This window comes from Nelumbo nucifera, chromosome 3 (assembly GCF_055504915.1).
Source record: "Nelumbo nucifera cultivar China Antique chromosome 3, China Antique-T2T, whole genome shotgun sequence".
Lineage (NCBI taxonomy): Eukaryota > Viridiplantae > Streptophyta > Magnoliopsida > Proteales > Nelumbonaceae > Nelumbo > Nelumbo nucifera.
Genome location: NC_142651.1, coordinates 22084679 through 22108620, shown reverse-complemented (window position 1 = coordinate 22108620; position 23942 = coordinate 22084679). Strand labels below are relative to the sequence as shown.

General features: G+C 44.3%; 2 protein-coding genes and 1 long non-coding RNA gene across 5 annotated transcripts; 2 read left to right on the top strand and 1 right to left on the bottom strand.

The window, feature by feature from the left end:
- Positions 1-237: 237 nt before the first annotated feature.
- Positions 238-621, bottom strand: LOC148801019 (uncharacterized). Its single transcript, XM_088900302.1, has one exon. It carries the CDS (start codon positions 619-621, stop codon positions 238-240), a length of 384 nt encoding a protein of 127 aa, XP_088756428.1.
- A 4063-nt stretch (positions 622-4684) lies between these two features.
- On the top strand, positions 4685-23701 carry LOC104601531 (ultraviolet-B receptor UVR8-like). 3 transcript variants are annotated; one of them, XM_088899664.1, is made up of 13 exons: positions 4685-5124; positions 5492-7594; positions 7965-8405; positions 10419-10563; positions 10680-10790; positions 10909-10969; positions 11087-11205; positions 13677-13762; positions 13909-14110; positions 20888-20941; positions 21492-21602; positions 21828-21884; positions 23307-23701. In XM_088899664.1, exons 3-13 carry the CDS (start codon positions 8389-8391, stop codon positions 23514-23516), a joined length of 1173 nt encoding a protein of 390 aa, XP_088755790.1. In that variant the 5' UTR covers positions 4685-5124; positions 5492-7594; positions 7965-8388; the 3' UTR covers positions 23517-23701. The 3 variants fall into 3 exon arrangements, with proteins under 3 accessions (XP_088755790.1, XP_088755789.1, XP_010263188.1); XM_088899663.1 differs by lacking the exons at positions 4685-5124; positions 5492-7594; positions 7965-8405 and adding exons at positions 9880-9945; positions 10031-10313; XM_010264886.3 differs by lacking the exons at positions 4685-5124; positions 5492-7594; positions 7965-8405 and adding an exon at positions 9999-10313.
- Positions 14117-19583, top strand: LOC148801018 (uncharacterized). Its single transcript, XR_016083471.1, has 2 exons — positions 14117-16210; positions 16324-19583. It is a non-coding gene; the product is annotated as an uncharacterized LOC148801018 (long non-coding RNA).
- Positions 23702-23942: the final 241 nt, after the last annotated feature.

Genomic DNA, 23942 nt, shown 5'->3' with positions numbered 1-23942 from the left:
CCGAAGAGGCAACTATGACTTGTTGTGCCTATGCCGAAGAGGCGACTAGGATTTATTGTGCCTATGCCGAAGAGGCAACTAGGTCTTTTATCAGCTCGCCCTCGTAGCCCTTAAGCTCTAGGAGTGACTTACTGTCCTCTCTCTAGCTCGGTAGTCTTGTGGACTTGGTAAATTCTAAACTGCTCTAGAGTTGTGAGCTCATAGGTAATACCTTCTTAGGTTGTCGACATTCCAGGCTCAAGGTACCTGCTTCCCTTCCATGGTCTCGAGCTCATACGTGCCTTCCCTGAACACCCGTCTTACGCGGTACGGACCTTCCCAATTCGGTTCGAGCTTACCCACGCTAGGTTCTGGTACCATAACCTTTCGGAGGACCAGGTCACCAACACGAAACTGTCGTTTCCTCACCCGTGTGTTATAGTACTGAGCTGCTCTCTGATAGTAAGACGTTGTCTGAATGTAGGCCAAGTCCCGTACCTCTTCTATCAGGTCTAGGTTGGTAGGGAGTTCGTCATCGTTTGCTTCCCCGTCATAAGCCTCGAGTCGCATCGTTGGCACTTCGATCTCTGTTGGGATCACCACTTCTGTACCATACGTGAGGTTGAAGGGTGTTTCACCCATCGCGGTCTTGATGGTAGTTCGGTAGGCCCAAAGGACACTGAGCAATTCATCCACCCACAATTCCTTAGCTCGGGCCAGGCGAGCTTTCAATCCATGGAGAATCGCCCTATTTGTTATTTCAACTTGTTCGTTCGCTTGTGAGTGTTTCATTGAGGTGAAATTTTTCTGGATTCCCACTTGATGTCTTCAAACTGCTTCTCGTTATTGGATATCAACACCCGAGATAGTCCGAAGCGGCACATTAAGTTTTTCCAGAAGAAGTTCTGTATGTTGCGAGCTGTAATGGTTACCAAGGGCTCGACCTCCAGCCACTTCGTGAAGTAATCTACTGTCACGACCAGGAACCTCCTCTGCCCGATTGCTGGGGGGAAGGTCTGAAGATGTTTATCCCCCATTGAGCAAAAGGCCACGGGCTGGTGAGGTATTTTAGATCGGCAGCAGGTAGCCAGGAGATGTTGGCGTGCCTTTGGCAATTGTCACACTTCTTGACGAGCTCAAGGGCGTCTGCCTTCATGGTAGGCCAGTAATATCCTTGCCTCAGCGCCTTCTGGGCAAGTGCCCTGCCCCCTAGGTGTCCTCCACAGAGTCCCTCGTAGATGTCGCGCAGTACTTGATCCCGTGAAGTAATCTACTGTCACGACTAGGAACCTCCTCTGCCTGATTTCTAGGGGGAAGGTCCGAGGATGTCTATCCCCCATTGAGTAAAAGGCCACGAGCTGGTGAGGTATTTTAGATCGGCAACAGGTAGCCAGGAGATGTTGGCGTGCCTTTGGCAATTGTCACACTTCTTGACGAGCTCAAGGGCGTCTGCCTTCATGGTAGGCTAGTAATATCCTTGCCTCAGCGCCTTCTGGGCAAGTGCCCTGCCCCCCAGGTGTCCTCCACAGAGTCCCTCGTAGATGTCGCGCAGTATTTGATCCGCTTTTGAAGGTCGCAAGCAATGTAGGTAGGGGAGCGTGAAGGATCTCCTATACATATCGGGCTGACTGTCGCTCTATCCTCTAAGCTGCATTGCGTTCTGTTGGCAGGGTCCCGTGGAGCAGATAATCGATGAGCGGGTCTTTCCAAATCGATTCCGCTACTGACACGGGAGCGACTTCTTTTGCCCCCCCCCCCCCCCCCCCCCCCCCCCCCCCCCCCCCGAGAATGCTAGGGCTAGGCAGGTCTTCAATATATACTGTCTACTTCGTGTTTTCGTTGGTATTGGCCAATCAAGAGAGTGCATCGGCCTCAGTGTTCTCGGACCTCGGTATCTACCTGAGGAAGCAAGAGTGGAAGTTTGGCAGAATCTCTCTGCCTTGGCTAGGTATGTTGCCATGGTCTGGTCTCGAGCCTCGTAATCATCGTTAACCTAGTTGACCACTAAATGTGAATCGCTACATACGATGAAGTGTTTGGCTCCCATCTCCTTCGCTAGGTTAAGCCCAACGATCAGTGCCTTGTACTCCGTCTCGTTGTTCGACGCTTCAAATCTGAACCGGAGAGCATACTCCAACTTTACCTTGCTTGGCTCGTACAACATCAGTCCAGCACTGCTTCCTCGCAGATTCGATGAGCCATCTATGTGGAGGATCCATGGCTCCTCGTCCCACGTCGGTCCAATCCTGATGGGGACCGGTGCCGCATTGGTCAATGTCTCTAACGTACTGGCGAGCTCAGCCATTTCCGGGGTCGGCATGTTGAACGTGCATTCTGCGATAAAATCTGCCAAGACTTGGGCTTTGATCGTTGGGCAGGACTCAAACCGGATGTCGTATTCGTTGAGTTTGATGGACCACTTTGTTAATCTTCCAAACACCTCGGGCTTGAGCAAAATCTGTCTTAGGGGTCTGTTGGTGAGGACGACGGTAGTGTGGGCATAGTTCCCGGGCTGCTATGACCAGTGCGTATGCTAGCTTCTCAATCTCGGGATACCTGGTTCCGGGCTTTAAATGATGGAGCACAATCTAGATTTGCATCGTCCGGACACATTGAACCAAGTCATCGAACTGAGAGTGCCCGACCCCAGGGAGATCACAGATATCTCTGAGAAGGCAGTTTCCACCCGGGAGAGCGGGGCGCTCACTTGTAGGGTGATCTGTGGTACAGACAGTGATGGGACCCCCGAAGCTGTGAGGGGAATGGTAAACTGACCGATACACATCATGGGACCTAGAGGGAGAATTGATTGCTGATCTTGCCCCCCGGTGACATTCATGTCGATACCTTTCCCGGTATTGCTGGAGGAATCCATTGAGAGTAAGATAGATGTTGGAATGACCTTTCGATCGTTTCCCATAGACAGCGCCAAATGATGGAGCGCGATCTAGATGCTCCTAGCTAGAGGATGATCCGGAAATTGGCCGCGTGGCGAGCTAGTTCGGTCTGCAAGACAGTGAAGCTTAGAGAACTTGGGGTGGCTAACTCGGCGAGGTCGCTCTAATGCTTAAGTTAGTATTGCGAGCTGAAAGTTGAATGATAAGTGTACTAGCGAGCAAATAATCGTGCGTACCTTGATCTTGGGGTTTGAAGTCCTTATATAGCTAAGCTGTCGTGGAACTCATGAAACAACTCATGGATCCTCGGCCCGCGTGGTTAGGATCCGTCTGCCCTGGAAGGGAGGAACATACAAGTCAATGAAGTCTATCACTACCTTCCGATCCAGGCGGAATGAGGATAAGGCCTTCGGTTTCGCGGTGTGATCCTAGGGGGTTCAGAGTCTGTTGAGAAGCGTCTAGAATCGAGCACGTGTCACCTCGATACATGAGTGACGAAGTGGCTCTTGGTTCCGAGTTAAATGATCACCCGAGCTCCCAATCTGCTAACGAGGCTCTCCTTGCTAAGTTGTCGTCCTGTTGGTAGGTCACATCCACATGTCCCTTCCTCACTAGGTCGGGCCAAATCACCCTTCATTAGGAACAATTTGGAACAAATCATTTGCCCATATCATTTTAACCGTGAAACGAAAACAAATATTTGAATATAGTTTTCATGGAAGAGATCATTTCCTACAACCATGATTTTTCTATGATCTCTTGAATATAGTTTGTTTTAGTTTTCACCGAAGCAACAATGACTAGCATTGTTGGCGAATGAGAGACAAAACACAAAGAACATTCAAAACTGAAAACACCATCATGTTCTCTATGTTTATCTGGGAGCTAAAGCCGGTGCTCCATTTGATAGATCATCGGTTCTCCACTGATTTTCATTTTTCCCAATTTATTATAGAGAAAGAAGACTAAGCGAGAGAGAGAGAGAGAAGAGGGACTCGTTTCCTGTTCAAAGGACTATCCAGGACTTATTTGCAGCAGGTGCTACTGATTGCTTTCTTGAGGATTAAGCATGGCCAAAGAAGTGAGGATCAATGCTCATCAGGTGCAACTGGAGTAGGTTTTCTAAACGATGCTGGTGTTGAGATGAAGGGGATGAGGGTAATATTGGGTTTTAAAAAATTTTATAGGTCACGTGAGGTTATATGTGCACACAGAGCATTAACGGATGCTAACGGTAGGGGTAGAGTTAATCAATTGCTAGAAATAATAGGGTAATATTAGACAATAGTCTAGTAAGGGTACAATTAGTCAATTTCACAAATATTAGGGGTAATTCAAAAAATTGCCCTTTTTTTGGCGCTTATACTTTGAGTCTACAATCTACATGGATGACGGTCCTCCTCAATACACGTTCATTTTTCTGGTAAATGGGGCAAGTAAGATAGTGGGTTTTATGGAGAAGAAAGACACACTCATATTTCTGTATTAATGGGTTAGGTTCCATAAAAAAGAACAGTTATCAAACGATTAAAGTACCTAATAAGTAATACCTTTGAAGCCTCGTTTTTTTTGGTATTTAGTGATACACACCACTTAAAACCACTCCTCAAAGTTAATGGTTTTGAAAATTGAATCTTAAGAAAAATTCCCCTAGTGTTAACTAGTTAACTAGTGGTGAAGTGGCATTTGAAAAAGATATAAATGCTCTTCAAGTATCATCAAATTTTTTTTTTTATCAATCATTCAAATATTGACAAAAAAATTAAGATAAATTACAAAGACCCCTGTAACAAAGACCATCATGTACTATGACCGTGAGACAACGACCCCCAAAGATCTTCCCTAACGTTATGATACACGAATTGCAGCGGCGGTAATCCTTTCTACCTCAGTTTCGTTTACATTTCTCTCTCTCCCCCAATCTCTCTTCTTTCCCTTCCCCTTTCTCTCCTCCCTTTTCTTCTTCCCGCTTTTCTCTGTTTTCCGTTCCTCTTGGCCATAGCAGCCACAACTCATTGTCCGGATGCTCAGCCGACAAGCAGTTTCTAAGTTTCAGTAATTATCCTACGAACAGCAGTTACGAGTAGTGAGTGAAAACTGTAAAGTTCACGGCCGATTTACTTTGGCTGCCAGCACGATATGCTAGTGTCTCTTCCGAAGTTAGGGTTTCACCAGAGCTTACTGTTTGTAAAGAAAGAAAGCGACGATCGAGAAATGGAACAGAGAGAGAGAGAGAGCGCTTTCTCTTGTGAGTAGACATGGCTTTCACGCTTTTGTTGTTTATTTTTCGTCTTTCGCAATCCATGTGATATCCTCGAATTCTTCCGCCTGTATAGTATCTTCCCGTCTGCTTCAGTTACTATCATGGTTGAATGCTGTCTACTCCATTAATGGATATTAACTTGCTTTTCTTTCTTCCCTATCTCTCTCTTGCGTTCGCCTGTTCGCTAATATTCTTCCATTTTACAAAAAAAAAATCACTTTTAAAAAGAACTTTTCCCCCCTGATGTTTTTATGTTTACATGGCTAAATATTATATGGAAAGTCTTAATTTCTGTGCTGATTTTGTTGCTTAATTGTTTTTATTATTCTATAAAGACTGGTTTGGACTGCAGGAATGCCAGCAATAGTATGGTGGTATGGATTTGGAGTTGTTAGAACCAGTTCACAGTTCTTTTCATCTGAATTCAGAGCAAGACGTTGCTTGGGGAGCTTTGAAGGCGACAGATCATTTGAGGGCGTGATCGTAATCAGAAGAATCCATGTCTGACCGATTTGATTCAGAATGTTTCAACTCCGCAACGACGACCTATCCGAAGCACCTCGGGCTGTAGGCCCGACCCCTTCCTCAGGACTTACATCGGGTTCACTTGAACTACCAGGGGACGCAAACTGGTTCGTAGAACCTACATCAGACCCGCTTGAACAGTCTGAACCCTCCAAACCAGACATCGGGAAACGGAACGGGATTCCAAAAGCACTCACCCGGGAAGAAGACTGAAGCAGACCACGAGAGCTCGAACAAGCAAGGAAACCTGGGACGCGAGCTGAAACTTAGGCGTGAGCTCAAGATGTACAACAGTAGCAAGGACGCCCCCCCCCCCCCCCCGCGCACTATTTATATCCACAGCGGCCGGAAAGTGACGGCCCAGATCGAAGCCAATCCAACGGCCCACAGCCGCGCTAAGCCGCACATTTTCCAAGACCAATCAGCGCACGTCTTTCCGAAACTGACGGAGCGTCGCGCACGTCTTGTCAGAGGACAGGTGTCGGCACGCGTCTTCCCGAAACTGACGGGGTATCGGCGCACGTCTCCTCGCAATAAAAGCGTCTGCGGCGCAACTCCCGAACAACTGTCGTCACGACTCCCAAACGCGTGCCCTTTTTTGAAAATCAAATTAGAGCAAGCGCGCTCGGCACGGACCAAAACCCTCCTGCTACCTTGCAAATTCCCCGCGCCAAGACGGGACCATTGTCGTAGGGAGTGGGGGGCAATTGATGAAGGGAAATTTGGCCCGACCTCGCGATCGCCCGACACGTGGCAAAGGCAAGCAGCTTGGGACAGTAGAACGCCCAAAGCGAACATCGGAAGCAAGTCCAAGCTCACTACCGAGCCCGAACTCCAGACCGCTGTACTTAGTCCGAGCTCCTTGTTAAGAGCGAGCTCCCTGTTAAGGGTCCGAGCTCCCTAAGTAAGAACCCGAGCTCCCTAAGTCCGAGCTCCCTACTAGGAGCCCGAGCTCCCTGTTAAGGGTCCGAGCTCCCTACTAGGAGCCCGAGCTCCCTGTTAAGAACGAGCTCCCTGTTAAGGGTCCGAGCTCCCTAAGTAAGAACCCGAGCTCCCTACTAGGAGCCCGAGCTCCCTGTTAAGAGCAAGCTCCCTACTGGGAGTCCGAGCTCCCTATTAAGAGCGAGCTCCCTACTGAGAACTCGAGCTCCCTACAAGGAGCACGAACTATACTGGGCCCCAAGCCTCACAAAGTTGACCCGAGCTGGCCCATGGCAGCTCGGAACACTCCAAACCGAACTCAAGACACCTCGCTCGCCACTCCAACACTTCACTTCCAAAGCACCAGGCCAACCAAACGTACCCGACACCAAAGACGTCCGTATCCAAGGGCGACGTACCTGACTGATTTGGGATCTGACCCCTGACAGCCGCATTTCAAACGGCTTCCTGCTACCGCCACCTGCAACCGTCGTCACTAGCCGCAGAGACGGCTCCGACAAAAGGAATAGTGGCGGTTCTGTCCGGCCAGAGGAAATGACATCCGAACTGGCAGGAGTTCAGAAGTAATCATGCCCGACCTGACGGAAGCCTGGAAGTGAGTGCGCGAGGTGGTTATAAAAGGCTTCTAGCCCCCAGGAACGAGGTATGCTAACTTTCGTGCTATCTGGTTTATCTTGCCTTTGAAGGATTCTAACTTGAGCTTCGGAGCCCTTACGCCGGATTCTCCCCGGAGCTTCTCTTCTCCTTCCGTTTCAGGTCCCTGTTACTCAGTTCAGAGGCAAGATCGTCGACAGCTAAGACCGGCCAAATTGTGCATCATCACGAGTAGTGAGTGAAAACTGTAAAGTTCACGGCCGATTTACTTTGGCTGCCAGCACGATATGCTAGTGTCTCTTCCGAAGTTAGGGTTTCACCAAAGCTTACTGTTTGTAAAGAAAGAAAGCGACGACCGAGAAATGGAACAGAGAGAGAGAGAGCGCTTTCTCTTGTGAGTAGACATGGCTTTCACGCTTTTGTTGTTTATTTTTCGTCTTTCGCAATCCATGTGATATCCTCGAATTCTTCCGCCTGTATAGTATCTTCCCGTCTGCTTCAGTTACTATCATGGTTGAATGCTGTCTACTCCATTAATGGATATTAACTTGCTTTTCTTTCTTCCCTATCTCTCTCTTGCGTTTGCCTGTTCGCTAATATTCTTCCATTTTACAAAAAAAAAAAAATCACTTTTAAAAAGAACTTTTCCCCCCTGATGTTTTTATGTTTACATGGCTAAATATTATATGGAAAGTCTTAATTTCTGTGCTGATTTTGTTGCTTAATTGTTTTTATTATTCTATAAAGACTGGTTTGGACTGCAGGAATGCCAGCAATAGTATGGTGGTATGGATTTGGAGTTGTTAGAACCAGTTCACAGTTCTTTTCATCTGAATTCAGAGCAAGACGTTGCTTGGGGAGCTTTGAAGGCGACAGATCATTTGAGGGCGTGATCGTAATCAGAAGAATCCATGTCTGACCGATTTGATTCAGAATGTTTCAACTCCGCAACGACGAGCTTGGAGAATTCACTTTTGGGCATTAGCAACTGTAGGCCCGATTCTCATGTTGCACAGCAAAGCCGTCGCGACAAGTTGAGAGTTCAGCAAAGTTCAAGTCAAAGGCCACCACCATACACAAGATTTCTCCCAGCACCTGGTGCAAGTACCCAGAGATACCAGCGTATTTCGAGTTCGGAATGTTAGGAACTGCGGCGACCTTCTCTATGACCCTACTCAGGGGAGAGAAATGCGAAAGAATTTGAGGTAGAAGGGATTACCCGCTATTTTTTCTCCGGTCGAATAGTTATTAAAAGGGTAGTACGAGGATTAAAAAATATTTCGACGAAAAGCTAATGGAAGGGGTCTTTTGTCTCATGGTCATAGTACGGGGGGGCCTTTGTCCTAAAACAAAGTACAGGAGGGTCTTTGTCATAGACCCCATAGTACAGGGGGGTCTTTGTATACAATTTCAAATCCTTGTCTCTTCTATTAAAGAAAGTTGGAGTCACTAATAGAGGTGTAAATTGGGTCGTGCCGCCCGTGGCCCGGCACGGCCTAACTCGGCACGAAAGTCCGCGGGCCATGCCAGGCCCGACATGATGGTCCGTGTTGTGTTGGGCCTAGGGTTTGGAGTCCACGAGCCAACACGACACGACACAACCAAGCGGGTCGTGCCGCCTGCAGCCCGCGTGCCGGCATGGCCCATATATATAATATTTATATGTTATATTTATATATAACATATAATATATTATATAAATTATAATTATATAATAATATGTAGTATATAATATATTAATAAAATAAACAATTGTTTTCAATTTTATTATGCTAATTTATTTAATTATTGTATATATTATATACATCAAAATTCATATAAAATTAAAATTTTAAGTTTTTTTTTAATTTTTTTAAATAAATAGGCAAAAATAGCTTTGGCCCTGTCCATGGTCCGACTTGGGCCAAGGCTTGGCCCACGGGCCAACCTGGCCCGCGACACAACACGACACGGCATGTGCTTGGGCTATGGGCCGTGTCGGGCCAACCCCCAAATTTTTCACCGGGGCGGGCGGCACAGCCCGCACTTTGCGCAGGCCGCCCGTGGGCGCCGTGTCATGTCGGCCCGACATGGCCCACTTTACACCTTTAATCACCAAAATGCCCACTCAAATGTGACCCCAACTTTCTTGAATGGAAAATGTAAAGATTTGAGATTGCTAATTTTTTGTCAATGTTTAAATAATTGATAAAAATAAATAAATAACACTTGAAGGATATTTATTTTTTTTAAATGCCACTTAATGACTGATTAATAACTAATTAACAACAGGTACTAGATTATATAATTTTAAAAATTTGAATACTAAATTATCGCAAAATGGCACTAAGCCCAAAATACAGGTACTAATCGAAAATTTTCTATTCGAGTGAACGGTGAACCAACTAACATACCAAATGAGACACCCCTCATTTGATATATCCTTTGACGACTTGAGAAAATAAATTTCCCATTTGAGTTAAAATTTGCTACCGTTGAGAAATAACACTTTTGTATATAATTGCAATTACTACCAAAATAATCACCAATCACGTAAACGACTTACCTTTAACGAAGAGGCGTCAATCTCATGTCAGATATTTTGAATTGATAGGCATGTATCTCTACGATTCTACCAAACGGGGCAGATGATTCCAATGGTTATAGATGGAAGATTGCATCCACCATCCTCCTTGAAGCCCCAAATATACGTAATCCACTTGAAACATGATGATTGGTTGGTTGCATAGCTTGGGAGTTTGGACGGTGAGGAAAATATTTTAATTGGGTGGCTTCCAGAATAACGGATGAATCATGATCAAGTTGATCTAATTCTAGTTCACTCTCCTAGGTGGGACTCACATTTTTTGGTGGATCCTGAAACCTGATCATCATCTAGGTAAATGAAAACATACTTTTCACCAACTGATATGCACATTTGCAGTAGTATTGCTGCAACGAATCGAATCTCATTCCCTCCACTTGGAATAAAATTCTCACACGGGCACGCATTGTAATTTGTATGTAATACTTTTGGCGCTTCCTATGCCTTTACCCTGGCATTCAGTTCAGCCACGCTCTCTCTCTCTCTCTCTCTCTGCTATGGCTTCCACAAACCCCATTATATTGGCATGGTCTGTGACTCCCTCTCTCTCTCTCTCTGTGTGTACTTAGTTGCAGTTTCATTGTGGATTTTGATTTTGTATTGTGTTGTTGCTTACCTTATACTGTTGTCTCAGGGGCTCAGGAGAAGATGGGCAGTTGGGCATTGGCAACGACGAAGAGAAAGATTGGGTATGCACTATTAACGCGCTGAAGAATGAAAAGATTTGTTCTGTGGTCGCTGGGAGCAGGAACTCACTGGCAATTTGTGAAGATGGGAAGGTCCGATTCTTTTTTTCCTTCTTTTTAGGCCATTTTTTTTATTCTCAACACTGTTCCTTCTTACTCTATGAAGTCCACATAGTTTAGAAATAGTTTCTTGTTTTCTTGGGTTTCAGCTATTTACATGGGGATGGAACCAAAGGGGAACCTTAGGCCACCCACCTGAAAGTAAAACCGAGAATATTCCTAGCCAGGTGAAAGCTCTTGCCAATGTGAAGATTGTTCAGGTAAGATAAGAAGAATGCTTGATCATGGTTTTAAAAACTAGATACCATTATGTTTATTTCAATGCCAGATAAAATCCCAAGAAATTGAATAAAATCAGTGCCGATTTCTTAATTTCAGGCAGCTATTGGTGGATGGCACTGTTTGGCAGTTGACGATCAAGGCCGAGCTTATGCCTGGGGTATTTTTATGTCGCCTTCCTTCACATACTCTTTAGTTCTATTGGGAATCTTTATTATTTTCTGGGGGAAGGGATGATATGTTTTCTGTTGAATTTGAACAAGTAATTATTGTGCAGGTGGTAATGAGTATGGGCAGTGTGGCGAGGAACCTGAGCGAAAAGATGAAAATAGTCGGGCTCTTAGGAGAGATATAGTGATACCTCAGAGATGTGCGCCAAAGCTTTCAGTTCGCCAGGTGATACTACTCTTCAGTCTTCAATTTAATATTATTTTGAGCCAAACCATAGCACATAGGAACCTTCCTGCTGTGTATGTTGGGAATCTGTAAGGAAAATGTTTTAATAGTTTGTGAGTAAAATATAAGTGAGAAGGTGACCATAGGCATTACGTCATCACTCTACCAAGTCTTGGAAAGTTTTTGGGGGCACGGAGACCCGATGACTAAGGAGGTTTAACAATCTTATCGTTTTTTCTAATGAACCAGATGATTAATTCACTTGTCCGAACTCCAAAGCTGCTGCTGTCTAAGCTAAAAAACTGACTACAGGAATGCCAAATTGATTGCAAAATGACCTTACTGAAAAAGATCCAGATCTTCTTTCTCGTTCATTTGGGCCGGACCTCACATTCTGAAATTTCTGCAACTGCTCAACTGTAGACATGATCTCCCATTCATTTAAATTTCCCCTTAAATTTGGATTCCATACTACTACCCCATTCTGCCGTTCATGGTAATCTACTGAACGAACCTGTCTATTCTGGGAAATATAGGAAGTGATGGGAAAAGCTCCATCGGTGGATGATCGTCAAACCAAGGGTCCATCCAGAATTTGACCGTTGAAGATCACCAATCTTATATTTAATGCCTTTCATGAACTCCAGATAAGACTTTTTCTATTCCTTTCCACAACACACATCCAAAGCAGTGGCTTTCTCTAGATCCCAATGGAAGTTTCTTGTGCCATATTTCTCTGAAATGAACTGCCTCCACAGCTTTCCAAACTGCTCATTAAATCTCCAAACCATTTTCCAAGTAGGGCAGTATTTATTAGCTTTAGTCTCCATATTCCCAATCTTCCTTGATTTTTTCTTTGGTTCACATGCCTTAGTTTAATTTACCCAATTATTGTGTTCATCCTTCTATCTATTCCATAAGAAGTCCCTCATTCACTTTTCTAGCTTACTCGCGACACTAGATGGTAAGTTGGTAACATGAATATAGACAAGAAATATGTGGGGAGGGATGAAAGGATACTTACAATGAGAGCAATCTTGCACATGTTCCACACCAACATATCAGCTAAGGTCCCCAACTCTTCCATTTCTCCTACTGCCATTATTTCTGTCTTGTTCATGTTGACACGCCAACATGAAACTACTTTGAACCATCTTAGAATGCTACAGAGATGGAACATATCATCTAGATCAGCTTTGAAGAAGAATAATGTGTTATCCACAGATAGCAATGGGATCAGTTCTAATTCCTCTCCTACTTATAAACCTTCAATAAATCTCTCTTGAGCTGTCATCATCATCATCGTCCTGCTTAGAGCCTCTATGATATATATGAAGAGGAATTGGGATAATGGATACTCCCCCCTAATTCCCCTGGAGCTTGGAGAGTTTCAATGATTTGCCCCATTTATAATCACTGAAAAGGTAGGGGTAGTGATCCAAAGTTTGTCCTTATAAGCCTTGTCCCAACTATATGGGGTTGGCTACATGAATTCATATGATCAATGTGCCTCCTCCATATCAGCCTTGCAAATATCTCCAACTGCTTAATCTAGAGTCAATTATTTTATTGGAAACCAACACCCCATTAAGGTATCAGCCTCCCTTCCATGAATGCTCCTTGAGATTTTGATATGATAAACTGCATGGCTTTCTTAATTCTTTCTGATATCACTTTGGGGAGAATTTTATACATATGACCACTTAAACTGAAAGGAGAATTTTCTTTAGTCTCCACCGTCCCCCTTCTTGGGAATGAGAGTCAAGAATTTGGCATTTAAACTTCTCTTTTGATTGGTGGAATTTAAGCTTATTTCAAATACTGCATTGTTGTGAAACTCTTGGAACACCTTCACCACTTCATGAGGTCATGTTTGACAACATTCTAGCATTTTCTGTAAAAGGTCATGGTGAAGCCATCCTGGCTTGGGGATTTGTTTCCCACTCATTTTGTTGATGACTTAAAAGGAAAGCTTCACTTTTGCTGTGCAGCACACAAGGAGTTTAAAGGGTTGCAGTATAGTCGGTTCCTTGACAAGGATGCTTTGTTCTCATAATAGTTAACAGATCTGTATAGGCCAATGTGCAGAGTTTTTGTACATGTCATTCATGCTGATCTTTTGAATATTAATATAATACCCTACATTAAAAAAATTCAGCGAACTTATCTAACTCTCTTGCCTGCTCATCAGTATATCAAACTGCAGTCCATCCTTATTATTGCATCTTTCATTACTACTTTTGAAAAAAAAAGAAACTTGGAAATTTAAATAAAAATGGCCTTGGGTAGAGTTGAGCACAGAGCTATGGAGCTTTGTGCATCTTACTATTTTTGTTATACTGTTCTCAATAAAAAAACAAGAAAACTTAAAACTCCAAATAAAACTTGATGCAGGATTTTTCTTTCTGCATTGGTATGCCTTACTTTTCTTGGGAATGATGATTAACAATCTGTAACTGCTTATTTTACAGGTTGCTGCTGGAGGTACTCATTCTGTAGTGCTTACACGGGAGGGGCATGTATGGACATGGGGTCAACCATGGCCTCCTGGAGATATGTATACTTCCTGCTTGCTGGCTTTTTAAGCTTTTGTCCTTGTTTCGCCATGATACTGATCGTAGATCTGTTCTGATTCCCGACTCATTTTGTTGTATGCTTGATATCTACTTATAAATGTTGTGTTTTTTTTTTTTTGGGCCATAGAAAACAGATATCCACTCCAGTAAGAGTACAAGGTCTTGAAAAGGTGAGGCTTATTGCAGTTGGTGCATTTCATAATTTAGCACTCGTAGAAGAAGGAACATTGTGGGCATGGGGAAACAATGAATATGGACAACTTGGAACTGGGGATACACAACCAAGATCGCAACCTATTCCTGTTCAAGGATTGTCGGGTCTCACTCTGGTTTGTATTTGGTCCCTTGTTTCTTCTTTCATTCTCTTTTTTCCTTTTATTCTTTTATTTATTTCATATTTTGTCTATTTATACCAGTAGTTATTAGTTTTGACTGTTGAAGCTAATATATGTTGTGTTGGAGACATGACCGTAGAAATACAACAAGTGTTATATAAAATGTTCATACTTAATTTTTTTTTTGGTATGTATACTGATGGTTCATCATTTAGTATCTTTACACTTTGGGTTGTTTACGTAAACTGTTATGGACGCCTTCCTCGGGAAGACGTACCATCGCCGCCGGCAGCAACAGGCCCCGGGCCCACCGCCAGCAGCAGCAAGGATTCAGTGATGCTCATCCTACCCAGTTCGGCAACAACAGCCTTATCTAGATTAGATTAGCTCATTTTGCTTGTTCTTATCTTATTGTTCTTATCTTTTATCTCTTATCTTATCTTGTTAATAGCTTATCAGATTAGGATTAGCTTAGCTTATCTTATCTTGTTAGTAGCTTATTAGATTAGGATTAGCTTATCTTATCCTTAGCAAGATAAAACTGGAAGTCTCCCTATTCAGCAAGGAGACTCCCTTTGATTAGGACTCTTGTAATCTCCTATTTAAGGAGACCCCATTATTGAATGAGATATCAAATTATTCAGTCAAGAGTGAGTTAGGAGAGTTGGTGATCTCTTGGACAAATCATCGAAGGTGCCAAGATAGGTTCATCACGAGCAGGAAGGAACAAGGAAGGTTTTCCCTGTGGACCGACCCGTGACGAGATCCTATTCCTGGGCCCTCAACAACTTGGTATCTGAGCAAGGCGTCATGGGAGATCTGGAGCAGCTACCTTCCAGGGTCCACGACCTCGAGCACCAACTCGTGGAGACCAGCTCCGAAGTTCGTGAGATCAAAGGTGAAGTGCGAGAACTGCGACGACTAATGGAGATGTTTCTTTCCAGCAGGGAAAGGAACTCTGACGGAGGGACAACAGCTAACGACCGCCGGCCAGATCTGCCAGAGTCTTCCGGCGAACAGCAGTCCGTCGGCCATGGAGCAACCATCATCCCCAAGTACAGCAGGCTGGAGTTCCCATCGTACAACGGCAACGGAGACCCCCTAGGCTGACTGTATCACTGCGAGCAGTTCTTCCGGAATCAACGAACAAATGACCAGGACAAGGTAAGCCTAGCCGCCTTTCATTTAACAGAAGAAGCACAGCTTTGGTTTTATCGGTTAGAGCAAGAAGAACCCGGGCTCAGTTGGCCCCAGTTTAAATCCTATTGCCTTCTTTGGTTCGGACCCCCATTGACCAGCAACCCACTGGGTGAGCTAATTAACCTTAAACAGACCGGAATAGTTGCTGAATACCAGCAACAGTTCCAAACCCTCCTCGCGAGGGCATCCTTCGTGCGACCAGACCAGCAAGTCGATATGTTCATAGCAGGGTTAGCAGAACCCCTGCGAGTGGATGTCAAGATGCAGAATCCCCCAAATTTGGTCACTGCCATGAACTTAGCCCGCGCATTTGAGCGCAAGCTACAGCTCAGCCGCGGAATTTTTAATGTGGGTCGTCCACCGAACTCATGGGTGCCCCCAAGACTAGTAGCAACGACCCCTTCTTCTGCTACCAGTCGGGAAATGAAGCCTCCCACGACCACCACCTCTAGAGCAGTGACAAGTACAGGCAGTAACATGGTCACTCCTCCCATCAAGCGCTTGACCAGGGCAGAAATGGCAGAGCGCTGAGCGAGAGGTCAATGTTTCAACTGTGATGACCTCTACTCGGCAGGACATAGATGCAAGAGGCTTTTTTGTCTTCTCATAGATGAGCAAGAGGAGGAGGAAGGGGAACCCGTCACATTCGAACCAGAGATCTCTCTCCATGCGATCACCGGTATTAAAACCTCTCAGACCATGCAGTTACAGGCACAGATCGCAGGTCAGCCGGTGCGCATTCTCGTCGATTCAGGGAGCACACACAACTTCATAAGTGAACATGCAGCCCTGCAGTTAAAACTACCAATGGAACTCCGGCCGCGACTACAGGTAGCCGTCGCAAATGGTGAAAAAGTTCACAGTCCAGGGATTTGTAAGGACGTCCCAGTACAGGTCAATTCTGAACTAATTCTTGTTGATTTATTTGTACTATCATTGGATGGGTTCGATATTGTTCTTGGGGTCAAATGGTTAATTACCCTAGGCCCGATTTTGTGGAACTTCAGCGCACTCACCATGACCTTCCACCTGAATGGCAAGCAAGTTTCATGGCACGGTTGCAGGGTTAAAGAAAAGACACGCAGGTTCATGCACTCCAGACAGAACCGGCAGCCATGGAAAAACTTCTCGCCGAGTTTTCAGATCTGTTCCAGGAACCAAAGGGCCTTCCCCCTTCCCGAGCTTGCGACCATCGTATTCCTTTGGTGGCGGGTTCAGCACCAGTCGTTGTCAGGCCTTATCGCTACCCTCACTTACAGAAGGATGAGATAGAAAAACAATGTACAACGATGATGAACCAAGGGATCATACGCAAAAGCCACTCCCCCTTCTCTTCGCCGGTTCTGTTGGTGGCGAAGCAGGATGGAACGTGGAGGTTTTGTGTTGACTATAGAGAACTCAATGACCGGACGATCAAAGATAAGTTCCCTATTCCCATTGTTGACGAACTACTGGACGAGTTGCATGGTGCCCAGTATTTCTCTAAGTTGGACCTCAGGTCCTGATATTTCCAAGTTCGCATGGCTCCCGGTGACGTGAAGAAGACTGCTTTTCGCACCCACCATGGCCACTTCGAATTTTTAGTCATGCCATTCGGACTCTCCAATGCACCATCTACATTTCAGTCACCAATGAACGAGGTATTCCAGCCCCATCTGCGCAAATTTGTTTTAGTTTTCTTTGATGATATCCTCGTTTACAGCAAATCATGGGTAGAGCATGTCCACCATCTGAGGACCATTTTCGTACTCCTACGCCAACACAGCTTATTCCTGAAACGATCCAAGTGCTCTTTCGAGGAGCGACAGGTTCTTTACCTCGGCCACATCATCCATGGGCAGGGTGTAACAGTTTATAGTTCCAAGATTCAGGCTATAACAGAATGGCCCAAACCTCAATCCGCCAAGGCCTTACGCGGGTTCCTCGGTTTAACGGGTTACTACCGCAAATTTGTACAGAACTATGGAGTGTTGGCAGCCCCGTTAACCAACCTGTTGAAGAGAAACTCCTTCCGGTGGGACGACGCAGCTGATGAAGCTTTTCTGTCACTGCGAAATGCACTGTCTTCAACCCCTGTTCTGCAATTACCTAATTTCGCCCTCGAATTTACAGTCGAGTGCGATGCTTCCGGAGTGGGTATCGGGGCTGTACTATAGCAGCAAGGGCACCCGATCGCTTTCTTCAGCCGCAGATTGGCTGACCGGCATTTGAAGCTTCCAGCCTATGAGCGCGAACTAATCGGCCTTGCCCGAGCCATCCAGCACTGGAGGCCGTATTTGTGGGGGCGGTCGTTCATCGTCAAAACTGATCATTACAGCCTCAAATACCTGTTAGAGCAGCGTCTCACCACTTCCCCTCAGCAGCATTGGGTTAGCAAACTGCTCGGGTTTGACTTCCGGGTGGAATATAAGGCGGGATTCTCTAATCGCACAGCTGATGCCTTGTCTAGGCGAGAAGAAGACGTGATGGTTCTATGTAGCATTTCCCAACCTCGGATCTCTCTGTTTGACGACATTAAGAAGGCAGCACCACAGTCCCCAGAATGGTCGCTCTTACTGCAGAAGATCCAGACCGGCATGGCCGACCCCGATTGGTCACTTCACGATGGGTTGGTACTGCATAAGGGACGAGTCCATCTTCCAGCAGACTGCCCCGTTGATTCCCACCATCATCACCAACATCCATAACTCCACCCACGAGGGCATTCAAAAAACACTATACCGCGTCCGGACTGATTTCCATTGGCGAGGTATGGAGACTTCTATTCGAGATTTTGTCCAGAATTGCTCCACATGCCAACAACACAAATGGGAAAACCTACACCCGGCAGGCCTCCTTCAGCCCCTTTCCATCCCATCGCAAATATGGGCCGACATCTCCATGAACTTCATTGAGGGACTTCCCAAGGTAGGGGGCAAATCAGTTCTCTTTGTGGTAGTCGACCGCTTCTCTAAATACGCGCACTTCATTCCTCTATCACACCCGTACAGTGCCACTTCGGTTTCCCTCGCCTTCTTTACACATATCTTTCGCTTACATGGGTTGCTGGAATCCATCGTCAGCGATAGAGACCCGGTCTTCACTAGTGCCTTCTGGAAAGAGTTATTTCGACTACACGGCACCACCCTGGCCTACTCATCAGCTTACCGGCCACAAACCGACGGTCAGACGGAAGTGGTTAACCGCACTATCGAGATGTATCTCCGCTGTTTTGTAGGCGATCAACCTCGAGTACTGCTACAACACAGCCTACCATTCCTCCCTCGGCATGACTCCCTTTCACGTCGTTTACAGCAGGGATCCTCCCCGCTTGCTGTCCTACGAGCCTGGATCTACTCGCTTGGACGCAATCGATCACTCCTTACAGGACCGCGACGCCCTCCTCGCCGACGTCCGCATTCGCTTACAGCAGGCCCAGCTCCGCATGAAGCTCCACTATGATAAGCACCACCGGGAACTGTCGTTCGATCCAGGACAATTTGTTTGGTTGAAGCTCCAGCCCTACCGGCAGCGCTCCTTGTGCCACAAGGCTGCCTCGAAGCTGGCCCCTAAGTACTATGGGCCCTACAGGGTTCTGCGACGGATTGGCAGTGTGGCCTACCAGCTGGAATTGCCAGAGACTAGCCGAATTCATGATGTCTTCCACATCTCCTTGCTGAAACCATTTATGGGTGTTTCCCCGGACCAAGTTCCCTCCCTGCCACCCTTGAAAGATGGCAAACTGGTCCCCCAGCCTAAAACTGTCACCCGCTCTCGTTTTAATCGTGGAATCCTTGAAGTCTTGGTGGAATGGTGTGATCTACCACCAACAGAAGCCACATGGATCCCATTGGCAGAGTTCCAAGCCACATATCCAGCTTTCGAGCTTGAGGACAAGCTCGTAGTCCAGGAGGGGAGTAATGTTATGGATGCCTTCCTCGGGAAGACGTACCATCGCCGCCGGCAGCAACAGGCCCCGGGCCCACCGCCAGTAGCAGCAAGGATTCAGTGATGCTCATCCTACCCAGTTCGGCAACAACAGCCTTATCTAGATTAGATTAGCTCATTTTGCTTGTTCTTATCTTATTGTTCTTATCTCTTATCTTATCTTGTTAATAGCTTATCTTATCTTGTTAGTAGCTTATCAGATTAGGATTAGCTTATCTTATCCTTAGCAAGATAAAACTGGAAGTTTCCCTATTCAGCAAGGAGACTCCCTTTGATTAGGACTCTTGTAATCTCCTATTTAAGGAGACCCCATTATTGAATGAGATATCAAATTATTCAGTCAAGAGTGAGTTAGGAGAGTTGGTGATCTCTTGGACAAATCACCGAAGGTGCCAAGATAGGTTCATCACGAGCAGGAAGGAACAAGGGAAAACAGGAGGTTTTCCCCGTGGACTGACCCGTGACAAGATCCTATTCCCGGGCCCTCAACATAAACATTATATTGTTTTCCCTTTTGAAAAGGTAAATTGTATTCTATGGATGCATTCTAATACCTCAAAAAGATTCATGTACACCAATTGATGAGGCTTTATATAATGGTCCGAATATTGGATCATGCCTCATACCTTGCAGTAAAAGTAATAAGAGTGATGCAGAATGCTATGATTACCACCAAACCTCCCTTGATGAGAAGTTTCTTAGTTCTGACTAGTAGTGAAGGTATCATATCTTTTACATGCAAAGTGTCAGGAATCATGTAATGTTTGTACCTTTGGTTCCTTCAGGAAATACCTTGCCTAGTAAAAAAAGAAAAAAAAAAAACTTGCCACAATTGTTACCATGTGCCTTTTTATATTTTGATAGGAAATGTAGGGATTGTATCAATATAGAAGGAAGTGGCAATGCCTCATATAAAATCAATCTTCTCAATTGTCTTTGTTGCAATAGGTATTTTGCCCTTTTTGGTTTTATCCTTGGGTGCTTGATGGGGTCTTAGTCTCTAGTGATGGGTTCTGGGTTGCTGGAGGTATTATCACATATACTATATGGAGGAGTCAAGGTGCAGTGCCTTCTTTCTTTTCCTTTATTTTTTATTTTTTATTTTTTTTATGGAATGGGAGAGGGGTAAAAAGAAATGTGCTTGGGAAGCAAGATCCCAAAGCTCTTTGTGGGCGTGGTTTTAGAAAGTTGGGTTTCATGAAAGCTTTTCTTGGTAAGTGTCTCTGGAGATTTCCCAGGGATGAGGCAGCTTTATGGAAAAGGATGGTAATGTCCAAATATGGGGAAGCCCCTCTAATTTTGTCTTCTAGGATGGTCAATTCTGCATATGGTGTTAATTTTTCGAAAGGGACTATGGAAGTGTTTAGTAATTTCATTCCCATTAAAGAACAATGAAGATATTATGAAATCTTATCAACAATTGAGAGAGAGGAAGCTCCTATCACTGCCATATTATAAATTTACCATGTCCTGATTTTCTATTGATGATCAATTATGAATTGAATTCTCTCTCTCTCTCTCTCTCTCTCTCTCTCTCTCTCCCCCCCCCCCCCCCTTAATTTTAAGTTCATTTTTTTTTTCTCTTTAGTTTGGTTCTCTCTTTATTTGCAAAGAGTTAAGGATTTCAATGAATATGCATCCCAGGTAGATATTGCTGCGGGAGGATGGCATTCTACTGCATTGACAGATGAGGGAGAGGTATTTCTTTTCAGTCCTTGGTAGCTTTTCTTGTTAGTTTTCATATTATTAAATGGCATTACCATCGACTAAAGAGGTAATATTAGTAGTCCTGGTGAAAATGGAATAATAATATTTGTTGTTTGGTCTTAGTTAGATAACAGTACTTTTCTTTCTATTCAACACTAAGTTGTAGAGTCTCACATCTTCAATTATGACAAAATTAACTGGAAAGAATTTCTAAAGCCATACCCACAGAGCTTTGGTTGCAAATGCTGCACAAGTGACAAGGGTAATTAAACATGGTGTTTACTACTTACTAGTTACTAGCAAGTGGTTAGGATGAGTTTTGAACTGAGGTTGGTAGCAAGGGTAATTAAACATGAAGACTTGACTACTTTCTCAAACTAGTAGGCTGATAATTTTGGAAATGCAGGTAGCAAATGAGATCTGTGTGTTTGGGGCTTGGGGTGGTTAAAGAACCCAGTAGTTTCAAGGAGATTGATTTCTGAACCTTCACATGTGGAAAATAGAAATAAATCATAAGCTGTATCTTGGTGTTTCACTACAGGTGTATGGTTGGGGAAGGGGGGAGCATGGGAGGCTTGGATTTGGAGATGACAAAAGCAGTAAAATGGTGCCCCAGAAGGTTCACCTCCTAGTTGGGGAGGATATAGTTCAGGTAATATTCATAAACTAATTCTACCATGTTTTCCATCTCATTAGTTGTAATTCATCATTATTATATTGGCATCCCTTTGTGCCATAGTCATAATCAAACTATGGCATGATCAGGCATCTTCTGCTTATATAAATTAGAAATGATAAAACGTGTATAAATCCATTTCTTGGTTACACCCTTCACTCTTTGAGTTGACTTATTTCTGAATTCTGACTACATATTCAGGTGTCATGTGGAGGCACACATTCAGTTGCATTAACACGTGATGGGCGTATGTTTTCAGTAAGTATTATAAAACTTCTAGAGAGCCATTTTGTGATAGTAGACAACTAGAGATGGCCTTAAAAGATAACCTAGAGGAGTAGAAACTTCAAACAGGCATTCCTATTTGTAAGAAAAATAGGACAAGAGTTCCATAGAACAATCTGAAAACTAAAAAAGGACCTAGTGATGGAAACACCCAATACGCACATTCATGTGTATTGGGGTTCATTGATACTTTGAACCATGTAGCCGACTATGCCCAGCCCAACCAAACCCAAGGCCACTGACCTATAACTAGGGTTGCAACTTGGGCTGGGTTAGCCCATACCCAACCTGAAAATTTTAGGTTGGGTTGAAGTTCGAGTTAGGGTCAGGGATGAAAAGTATGAACCTAACTTAACTTCGGGTTGGATTAGGGTAAGGCCTTGGCCAACCTGAACCTGACATAGCTTATGTATGTAAAAGTATTATATAAACATTTATTTATATATGCAGTTACTTATGAATATATGTATGTATACATGTTGCAATGTTGCATGTATGTATATGTGCAGTATGTAAACAATTTTAAGTTTAAAGGCATTTTTTTAAAAGCATGATAACTATGTCCTTTTACATATATAATGCCTTTGAGTTTAAAAGAGGTCGGGTTGACCTCAACCCAACCTAACCCGGCCTGACTTGCACCCCTACCTTAACATCTATCCCATGTTAATTGCGTCTGTATATGTATTTATGCTCTAGTATATTTGGAATATGTAAACGACTGTCCAGGGCCCATTATCATGCACAAACATGTATATACACATTTCTATATGCTACTTGTGTGTTTCTCTTTTCTATTTCTGAATGGACTGTGAATCCCAAATGAAAGAAAAAAACTAGAGTATAACTAAGAAAACTTTAAGACCTGACAAGCCTGCCCAGGCCCGACCAAGCCGATCCAAGTGTTCACAGCCCAAGTTTTATTGGGTTTAAATTGGGCTGGGCTTGGGTTTGCAATTTAGGGTTTGACTTCATGGGCAGGGTTGGCTTAAGGTCTAGGTCTTAGGCCTGGGTTGACCTTAAACCTGACACAACTCACACAAGTTGCACCCCTAGGCCTCGTTGGGTCTTTATAATGCAAATTTGATTGGGTTTTCCACTAATGCTTGCAGTACTACAGACACATCACGCTTTCTAGTTTCTAAAGCTCTATCTTAGTGATTTCCAACTTCCATAGAAAACTGAAACTGCTCAGTTGCTACTTGGTGCAATAAATTATATGTTGAGGTGCTAATTTCTATTATTGTCACTTTATAACTGGTTTTAGATTTTGAATACTCTGTGCTCCTCTCTCTTTCTCTCTCGTATGTATGTTTAATCTTCGTCAGTGAATTATACCTTGACTTGTTTGTTCTCCGTAGTGATATAAGGTTGACTGATTTTGTTTCTTGGCAGTTTGGTCGAGGAGATCATGGACGTCTTGGATATGGGAGGAAAGTAACAACTGGTCACCCAATGGAAGTGCCAATAAACCTCCCGTCACCAAGGCATCTCAGTGGCACTGGTGCTGAAGGACGTTGGTGTGCAAAACTTGTTGCCTGTGGTGGACGCCATACTTTAGCAATAGCAACATGGGAGACCAATGAACCAGACCAGTTGCTGTGATTGCGGATATTAAAATTGCAGTCATGAATTTTGGAAGATTTAGCAGAACTTTTGTAAACACAACTTGAGATTGTATATTGTTTTAAACAGCGACTAATTAATACATTTACATGGCACTCACAAAAATAATACATATATATGAATTAGGATGGTATTAACCATACCATGCTTTCTGCAATACAAAATTGTGGTATTTCCATGGAGTGATTCAAGTATTTAGAATTGATATTGGAAGATATTGGCGTGCATTGCTTGTTGCTTATGGCTAATGCAGTTCTCTAACAATAAGCACATATTGGACCAATGAATCAAACCACTGGCTGTGAGCAGTATCAAACTGCTGATGGTGAACTTGAGCATGGATCAGTAAACTCTGAACTTCTGTTTTGATTTGAAATAGGAAGGAGCAGATTGGTATATTTATAT

What these genes read in the sequence shown, in the direction of transcription:
- LOC148801019 (XM_088900302.1), bottom strand. Translation starts at nt 621, where the DNA reads ATGGGTGAAACACCCTTCAACCTCACGTATGGTACAGAAGTGGTGATC.
- LOC104601531 (XM_088899663.1), top strand. Translation starts at nt 10,225, where the DNA reads ATGCCTTTACCCTGGCATTCAGTTCAGCCACGCTCTCTCTCTCTCTCT. An exon ending in AACCCCATTATATTGGCATG is followed by an intron (nt 10,314 to 10,418) that starts GTCTGTGACTCC and finishes CTGTTGTCTCAG; the next exon opens with GGGCTCAGGAGAAGATGGGC. An exon ending in TTGGGGAGGATATAGTTCAG is followed by an intron (nt 21,603 to 21,827) that starts GTAATATTCATA and finishes CTACATATTCAG; the next exon opens with GTGTCATGTGGAGGCACACA.